We start from the raw sequence: 9,741 nt of genomic DNA, 5'->3' as shown, positions 1-9,741 counted from the left end.
TGCCGACACTTACAGTGGCGAACCATCCAAAGTTTGTTGAATAAAGTGAACCTTTCGCAAGTCTACACTTGTAGTGTCGAACCATTCAAAGTTTTTTTAATTACAAAAATAAAAGTATATAAGGGGTGTTCTGAAAAAAAAAAATGTTAAACATAAATAAATCATGAATCAGAGTTTGTGTCGACACTCACAGTGACGAACCATCCATAGTTTGTTGAAAAATCATATTTACATCCCACCATTGTAACGATTGAATGTGCAGTCATACATATTTTATAGATTAGAAATAGTAGCATGAAACGAGCTCACCAATTGATCCGTTATCCTTGACTGAGCAGCCACAATCCACTTTCGGCTTCACTCGTTTGCTCGGCGATCGCGGCACTTTTTCAGTTACTCCAACCGAACTCACCGATCACGCCACTTTTTCACTTACTAGACCAACGCGCGACATGTTTGATCCTGCCCTCGTCGCTCGCCCCGGCAAAAGCAAGTGTCAAGGTCGAAAGATCAAACAGAACTGCAATCAAATCGTCAAACTTTTTAACCCGTCAAAGTCCTCCAAGTGCAACCGATACTTTATCGAGAAACTGGACTCCAATTTACTCACTGTACTTGAATGAGGAAGGGTTTATGTCCTGCATAGTGTTTGTAAAAGTTCAGAGTAATCACAAAAAGAGAATTTGAAAGATTTCAAAACTTTTAGTCATGCTTTCAGTTCTGGAAAAAAATGTGAATAATGTCTGAGATCGTTTTCCACACACTGATAAAAACCACGGATACTCTCTTGGATTGTTTGATTTTTCAAAAGCCATACAGAAAGTAGCGTGAATTTGTTTCCTACTTCATTTATAACTCCCTATATTAAAAAAATCGTTATGCTCCATTGCTTTATCACAAAATTTTAATTTTTCTGAAGAGCGTTGTCACGTTAAATCACTTAAGATACTATACGTACTATTGTGCTTCCACACCCCAACAGTAGCGTCCTTCATGCCAAGCCCTTATCCCTACCGTTCCTTTTTTTTTTTGACTAGGCGCTATACTTTTGTATTTAACATTTGTGTGTTTGTTTTGCATTTCGCAACATGGTACAATATGTACTAACACTTATTTCTCTTACAAAATAGGGGTCAATAAAAATAAAAATTAACTATGATCCTTATCTACGATCGCCTGTGTAGTTTTTGTAACGATAACGAAGCTCTTTTGGCATTCCGTGCGGTCCAACTGTAATTATTGTCTAGTTGATAAACTGACGATAAACTGTGGGATTTACTGGCGGAAGCTTTTAGCGCTTTGCATTGCTGGGTGACTGCTGTGGGATAATTTTCTTTGGAGTGCTTTTGCAGCCGAGCTTTTCCAAGTCGTTTACTATCCTCATCGCGGGCGAAGCTTTTGGTTGGTAGTTGGACGATGATAAGCTTTTCATCGAGCATTTTCGACAGCATGGGAAGCTTTTCGCTGGTTGTATCGTCTTGTAGGGAGAGCTTTAAGGATGGAGCAGCTTCCGTTTCGTCGTCAACGTGAGGTACGGGTTCGGCAAGGTCCGACTCAGACGAGAGACAGACATTCCGCAAATCAGGGTACAGGTCATATTTGCAGTACAGTCGATTGGGGGAGTGCTGATAAATCAAAGGTCTTCTAGGAAGCTGAGATTGCCTGAGCTGACATTCGGCACAGAGCTCATCTTCAATAGTTGGTGCGATACTTTCCGGAGGGGAGTATTTGCTCTCGGTGAAATATTTTATTGGACACCATCTGTGCTTGTTGAAGCGTATCGGACGGAAGCTATTTCCATGTCGAACCCAACTCGAAGGGCTCTGAATAGAGTCGTTTTCAGATGCCGATTTGCTTCGATACGTTTGAGTGTGGTTTGGTAATGTCTTATGAATATAGCACTGTTTTCGACATGACAACGAATCAGCATCAGAAGTAGTTCTTAGTTTGGTGGTGTGTTGCTCATTCGGATGGAAAAATTGTCGATGAGTGTTGCACCCATGGGTACTGATTTGGCGTGCCTCAGACGAAGAGTTTGCTACCATTGGTGGTATTTTCCGGAACGATACGACCAGAGGACGTTTCAATCTTGCTAGATCTGTCTCTCGGTAACGGATCTGATTTTGGTTTGAGCAAGCTTCAAGTGATGCAGCAGCGATTGTGGTTGTCTCATTGAACGCACTAGTTTGATGCAGCGGATGAGTGACTGTACAACATACTGATGAGCACGTGTTTAACGATTGCGAGTTAATGGAACTTGAGCGCTGTGAGACATTCCTAAAAAACATACGCTGTCTTAGTGGTTGACCAGAACGGCGGTATAAATAATTCGCTAATGTTTCCTACAGCGTTACCGTACCGGGAAAAAGAAAAGAAAGACACATAAGATAGATTTTGACCCCAACCAATTGGCAAATGTACAAACAACACTCGGAAACTTAATTTTGACCATAAATAGTTCAAAATTAAATTTTGGAATGACGGCAAACGGTAAACGACAGAAGAACAAACAAAACAGCAAAAATTGGATACTTACTCACCTTGAACGCCTCGCGAAACTTGTGACTCATGATGTTGTACAGGACGGGATTGATGCATGTCGATACAAAGTAGAGAATTCCCGAGATGTGGGTGACAATCACGAATGCCGTACGTATTGCTTCATTGTGATTCTGATCTCCGCCATAGACCGCAAAAAGTCGCTGGGCGTGAAATGGGGCCCAGCAGAGGAAGAACGCTATCACCACGGCCACTGGAAGAGAGAAGAACAGAGTCGTGAATGAATGGCTCAACTTTACGATTGCAGATAGTGAATTATTTGATAAATCAACCGGCCGGTATTAATATTGTATGGGCTCATCAGACGGAGAGCGTTCTTTCAAAGAACATCGACAGAAGTATGAATTTATAATGACAATAATGGAGCAACGATGGAAAAAGGTTGTCTGATGCTGAGCAAAGAAGGGATATCTTTTCGAATTGTCGTGAACATAAATATATTAATATGCAGAGTTGTAGCTCTTAAACCGCTTTCAATCGAGGATGTTTGCATTTTATTGAGTCTAGAAGCTTTCACTATTTATTATTTGATGTTCTGATTGAAAGCAAGTCAATATCAATAAACCTATTTCTCATTGTTTGTATATTTCTTCGAAATAAAGCTATTGGCAATGATAATATTTTGGGCGATCAGGTATTCAATAATCGTCAAAATATTTTTTCTGACAAGTTTGTCTAGTACATCATTTAATAGTTTACACTTCTATTGAGATATGTATTTCTGAAAGAGCAAGACCTTTTGTAGTTTCATTGATACATAATCTCCATTGGCGTAGCTAGGATTTTTGTCTGGAGGGGGCCTAGGGGGTGCCTAGCACATACCTGTTTTTACAAATGTATTATTATTATTATCTCTATTAGGGAGATTCTCAGCCCACGGCTGGTTCATCTCCAATTTACAAATGTAATGTCGGTCGCAATAATCACGATTTTCACAAATTTCGTATTTTTAAAAGATTTGTATTGATTTTAATAATTTGTGATTTTGTCTCATTTCGCGGCACATCAGTTTCATTTGTAGTTTAAATGTACAAATTCATTCTTTTTGTAATCCTTCAAGATTTCTAGCGAAAAAATGACAAGGAATGTCCTTTGTGATTCTTCCACAATTTTTTCAAGGATTTCATCATGTTCTTTGAAAAAATTCCTCGTAGAATTCCTAAGGAAATTTCGTTATGAATTATTTTCATAATTTTCAGTGCTTTCATCAAGAACTCTTTTACCACTATTCACGAAGTTCATCCTAGGCTTTCCACAGAAAATCATACCCAGACTTTCTGATCTCACCAGAAAAATTCTCGAAGAATTTGTATCGAATTACTTAAACAATCTCTTGAAGAATTCGACCAGAAAATGTATAAGAAATTCTTTTAATCGTTTCTTTTGGAAGGTCCTCTACGTACTTATTATATATAAACTTTTAATTTAAAGTGTCCTTCAGTTGCTCATTAATAATTTGTTTAGGATTTTAATCAGAAAAAAACACCAAAAATGTCTTCAAGCTCGCCAAGCATGGATTCATTTCACGAATTCCTCAGTTATTTAACAGTTTGCTTTTGAAACCCTACAGTGCTGTTTGAGAATAATCACAACAAAAATTATCCCGACTTCCCGCAAAAAAATCTTCTGGGTGCTACTCTAAATGTTCCTCGTAATATTCCACAAACATAGTATGATCAATTAGACAGAATTCAATTGGGAAATTGTTATTCTCATGATTTCTCAAAGAAGTTCTCCGCCAGATAGATAGAAAGAAGAACAGTTAAAATTGAGTCTCTGAAGAAGGTCCCAAACGGACTGAAACGTTGGACAAAATAAAATAACAGTTTTTTAATTTTGTCAAGACTGAAAAGCCAATCTTTCATCAACGCAGATCTTCCTGCATTGTTTATATTTCTCTAAAATCAAGGAGCAACATCCCCCATTCCTTCAAAACTTCCTCGGATTTTTTGTTTTATTTTCTTTGCTTTTCTTAACTAAGAAATGTTTAAAAATTTTAACATATTTTTAAAGTTCCTAGCGGAAACCATTAAACTGTTCTTTCAAAAACTCTCCCACGAAAATACTCAAAGATTTCCAGAGTAATTTTCTCAGGGATGTCTTAGAGAATTAAATTATTGTTTCCCTAAGATTCTCGTGAACAAAATACCAGAGATTCATCTAAGTAAGTCCAGAGATTTTTTTTCTTCAAACCGCACTAACAAAATTCCCAAAAGAAAATCCTCCAAAAAATTCCGAAAGAATTTTATTGAAAAAATTTTTCATCGATTTACTAAGATTCTGCAATTCATTCTTGAACTTCTCAAAAAAATCTCCAGAAATTATTATTTCAAGGTTCTAGAAATCATTCCATTTTTTTATTGGTAATCTCATGATTCTTTCATTAATAACATTTAAAAATTTATCCACTGTCCACTACTTTGGTTCAAAAACTACTATTTGAATATCTCAATACTTTTAGGAATTGCTTTACAAATTCCTTTACGAATCACTCCATATCAGATTTCTAGAGAAACACTTACAAAAAAGGATTGAAAGAATTTTGTAGGTAATTTCTTAATAATTGCAGCTGACATTTAATTCGGAAAAATTCACTACATTCCTGTCGTAAAATTCATAATAGTCCTTTATAATAAAAAAATATAGGTGTTAAAACGCAGTTTTACTGAAAGTAAAATAAAATCAAAATATTGGATAATATTGCTGTGTGCGTTTGAAATGCAAATATCAAATGCGGGAACACCAAATGCGGTAAGATTTTCCATAAGCAACCCGATGTCAAAGATATATTTTCTTTGCTAGGTTGACGCTGATATGGGTACCGTTTTGACTCATATTCCGAACACTTAAGGCCAGCAGTGACTTCAAATGCATCTGATAGGCATAAATTAGCTGATATTTGTGAAAATTTTAATTTATCCGCAAATTCTAACTGTTAGCTGTTGGTTGTTTTTATTTAAAAGTGTTGAACAACATGTTGTTTCAAATGCCGAACACTGTGTTCATTCTGTCTCAAATTCCGAACAGCACGAATAAATCGTATTCAAATGATTAATTTCGCAAATAAATTTATCTGAGCTGGTTATACTGGTCTCGGACTAGAGAGTCATTACTACTCTCGAGGTGTAAAATAGATTAGAAGACGTTAAAATTTAATTACAATTGACTGCTATTTTCTTGTAATTTGATGACATATTTCAATGAAACATTTCAACCAAACCGCCATACAAAAACTGAGTGTTCGGAATATGAGCCTGTTCGGAATTTGAGACAAAATGGTAATCGTTGCTAGGTGTCCTTTGATTGTTTTGTCTTACCGCATTTGGAGCTCATTTAGTTGAGATTTGCACCTCAAATGCAAACAACAATATTTTGTATGAACTCTGAAGTGTCATGATATATTGTGAACATATTGATGTAGTAAAAACCATTTTTTCCTACCTTTAGAAATATCAAACAAACTAACTTGAATAGTCTATTATCGATTATTTTGTAGTACAGTAGAAGTTAAACGCTGAAATATTGCTGGTATTTCTTAAGAACATTACCAAAGATGTATTGTACATTACTTTGAAAATTTGTTGATGAACTTTCAGAAATCAAGAACCATACGTTTAAAAAATCTGAATTTTTTCAAAACTCCTAAAATTTACCTTTTTTAAGATTCCATCTGAATCATCTTTAGAAATTATTCTTGAAATCTATCCTTCTTTGACTTCTGGTTTTCTAGGATTCTGCCAGAAAGCCTTTAGAAATTCCGGCCAAAAATATAGGAATTTGGAATCAGACAATAATTGGTAAAATTATTTCTAAGGAAGTGTTTTAGGAAAGATCAATAAAAATTTCTTTATGAGTATCTTAAAATATCCTTCCCCCTTCCCAGTTATTTTATTACATGTTTCTCTACAAATTCCTTTTCCGCTGTGCTAACTTTGGAAGCTGAAATTTTCCAGGGGTATTTCAACAAATTTCTTTTGAAGATTCGAAGGCAAGAGATGTTTCAAAAACAATTTTCTTTCCAATTCATGAATCAACCGGAGATTTGAAGCAAAATTTCTAGAAAAAAAGCAAAGAAGAATTTGACGCAACTTGTGACGTATTTTGGAAACATTTCTAAAGAACCATTAATGAGCGACGCAAAAGAATTTGTAATTAAATTTTTGTGAAATATTGAAAGAAATTCACAGAATAATTTCTAGTAGAACTTTCAGTGAAATATCCCAGAATTAGATTTGACAGAAGTAACATTTTTTGACAAATCCGGGAACGTATTCCGGAATCAACTTGCTAATAAAAAGTAGACATAGAAGGAATGGATGTCCACCAGGAAGAATTCGCTTTAAAAGTATGAACAATATTATTTGATTAGGTTCCATGAGATTTGCAAAAGTTCTGAAGCTACCCTTCAGTATTCCTTGAGGAATTTGATAATAATAATATTCTATGAATAATATCGAAAAGTTATTTGAAAATAATTTGCTACAAATCTGTTGGAATTAATCAAATAATTTATGAAATAATAAGTTCTCTTGAAATAATATAGTTAAAGCAATAAATTTATTTATGCGAATATTTAAAACATTGAATCAAAATCAAAGAGAGAATTTATTGCTGGAATAACACTATGGCCGATTTTGTTACATTGTTTTAGCCATTAATCTGATAAAAAGTTTCCCATGCCGAAATTCCTTGAAAGTTAAACCTTGATTTTCGTAGTAGTATTTTTAGTATGTCTGTTTTTCCAATTATTATATATTTTTAGTGAATTCTCATATGGGAAATCAATCGGATGGTTAAGCTTTCGATTGTCGCACGATTCACCGAAGGCAGAACAGCCGCGCTGATGCTGTGTAACGTAAACGAGGTTTTCTCAATATAGTTGTACAGCATTACATAACGTAACTAAGGACTGTTCATTTTATAAAGTGGACACTAGACTGATGCAAATTTTGAAGTTTTTGCTCCCCTATGCTTAAACGATGTCAATTATGATTAAAATGATCCACCCAAAATTTGAAGAGATTCGGATGAAATTTGGTTGTGCACAAGCTATTTGAAGTTTATATGGAAATTACTATGGAAAAGGCAAACCTTTTGTGTTCAGTCATCTAACTGCTTGTCATAATAATCTATGGAAAAGTGAACACACTCATCTCATGTGAAAACTTCCCAGCTACAACTTTGCCGAAGACTACATTTCGATGGGACTTAAGGATAATTTGTTATTATTGATAACAATGTCTGAATCATGCTGAGATGATTAATCAATTACTTTCAGAGCAACACTGCTTTTTTGCTGTAGAACATAGTAGCCTGGATTACTTTGATCTATTCTTCCCGCCAGGAGCACCACTGTTGCCTGCCGAACAGTTGGTGAAGCATGCTACATGCAAACCAACTTTATAATGATGAATAACAATTTATCCTGACGTTCAATCAAAAAGTGGTCTTCGGCAAAGTTGTAGCTGGGAGGATTTCACATTAGAAGAATTTGTTCACTTTTCCATAAAATTTTATGACGAAGAGATAGAGGGCTGAACACTAAAGATTGACGTTTTCCATAGTAATCTCCATATAAACTTCAAATGGCGTATGCACAGTCAAATTTCTTCCGAATTACTTCAAATTTTGGGAGGATGCTATTTTTCATAAAGAAAATCGTTTAAGCATAGGGGAGCTAAAATTTCAAAATTTGCATCACTCTAGTGGACACCTTGTTTATGCTATATCTTTTTTATTTATTGATGAAATCGTAAACGGTTTTCTGTGTATCGTTCAACTATTATTCTACAATGTTATGAAAAAAAAGAAACTAACAAAATGCTTTTGGTTGAAGAACTAAATAGTTTTTGCAAAAACTCCTAAGAAAAACTGTTCGTCAAGTTTAAGCATTATTTTTCGCATGAAAAAAATCCTCAATTTAATGAACAAATTGTATGTTGGTATCCTCTACTATTCAACTTAAGGTAGAGCTTTTTAAAATATTCAATAATATTCCATCAGTTCCTGACGCTGAGTCACTTTAGTGATCTATTCCTTATGGTCAAATTTGCTGATACACCATCTTTTTACTACCAGCAAAAAAGTAAAGTAATAAGCGTGTTCAAAACTGGTTTAGATTACTAAAAAAACTATATATGTATAAAAAAAAAGCAAAATCTTCAGTTTTAACCGCATTCTTGGGTACCAAATTTACTCTTTATGGTCGTTTTATTGAAAAATCCCATACTTTTAAAATTATATACGCATGTTTATCGATTTAGAGCAAACTGTAAGCGTTTTTCTCAAAATATTTTGATAGGTAGTCTCAGAATAACACATTCTGAAAATAATACATGCAAAATAAATTTGATTTAATTCAAGCAGTGTTCCCAATCTTGATGATTGTCATTGTGCTTTGAGTGGTCTTCTGAAAATAAATTATTTGTTTTTCTATTGTGCTTAAAATATGACGTGGGGACTAAATCAGCAACTCTATGAAGGCGTAAGTTATTTTTATTATAAATACTACACTCTTAAAAATAATGAAAATTACTCTGGACGTAATTCTGGTTATGACTGAATGACACATGATGTAAGTGATGGAATGACACAAAAACGTGTCCTTGAAGATGTATTGAACAAAAAATGTAATTTTACATGTTGAAGGACACGAAAACGATGGAACTGTGATCGACATTTCCCGAATCAGACACTAACGTATTTGGAATTGGACACAAATTTACGTCATTTGGCTCGCTTCTTTTATGTGCATCCCAAAAGACGTAAATCACATTATTTTTTGGTACTGTGTATATTATTACTTCCGTCTGGACGTACTTTAAACCTTAAAATTCTACTCATATCAGTTCCATTTAAATTTAAGATATTTTTCTTTAAAAAAAATTGATAAAAAATGATTTTATGATATCTGCAAAATTGCTTCTTCAAAAATAACTTGATATTTTTTAGCAAGCTTCCAATTGATTATGCTTTCTAAGTACAACCATTTTTTGAAAATAAAAAATATAAATTGTCGAATTTTCCTGCCGATTTTTAATAATCCTTGATTTTGATAACCTCCAAAAATCGACCGTTCTAAACGTTGTGCCTTATAAGTGTGAAATCATATTATTTTGGTAACTTTTTTATTACCACAGCATTGTACAATATTAGTCGAACGATGTACAGAAAACCGATTTC

The 9,741-nt window shown here is 34.3% G+C and overlaps 1 protein-coding gene across 1 annotated transcript in view; it reads right to left on the bottom strand.

Moving 5' to 3' along the window:
- Positions 1-530: 530 nt before the first annotated feature.
- The window catches only part of LOC23687468 (pyrokinin-1 receptor), a 112,055-nt gene continuing 102,844 nt past the window's right edge, over positions 531-9,741 (bottom strand). Inside the window, exons 6-7 of the mRNA XM_021838768.1 lie at positions 2,541-2,752; positions 531-2,277 (exon numbers count right to left, since the gene is read on the bottom strand). Coding sequence (XP_021694460.1) covers positions 2,248-2,277; positions 2,541-2,752 — 242 coding nt within the window. The 3' untranslated portion in view covers positions 531-2,247. The remainder of the gene's footprint in view (positions 2,278-2,540; positions 2,753-9,741) is intronic.

This window comes from Aedes aegypti, chromosome 1, assembly GCF_002204515.2.
Source record: "Aedes aegypti strain LVP_AGWG chromosome 1, AaegL5.0 Primary Assembly, whole genome shotgun sequence".
NCBI classification, from domain to species: Eukaryota; Metazoa; Arthropoda; class Insecta; order Diptera; family Culicidae; genus Aedes; species Aedes aegypti.
This window is presented reverse-complemented; position numbering and strand designations above follow the sequence as displayed.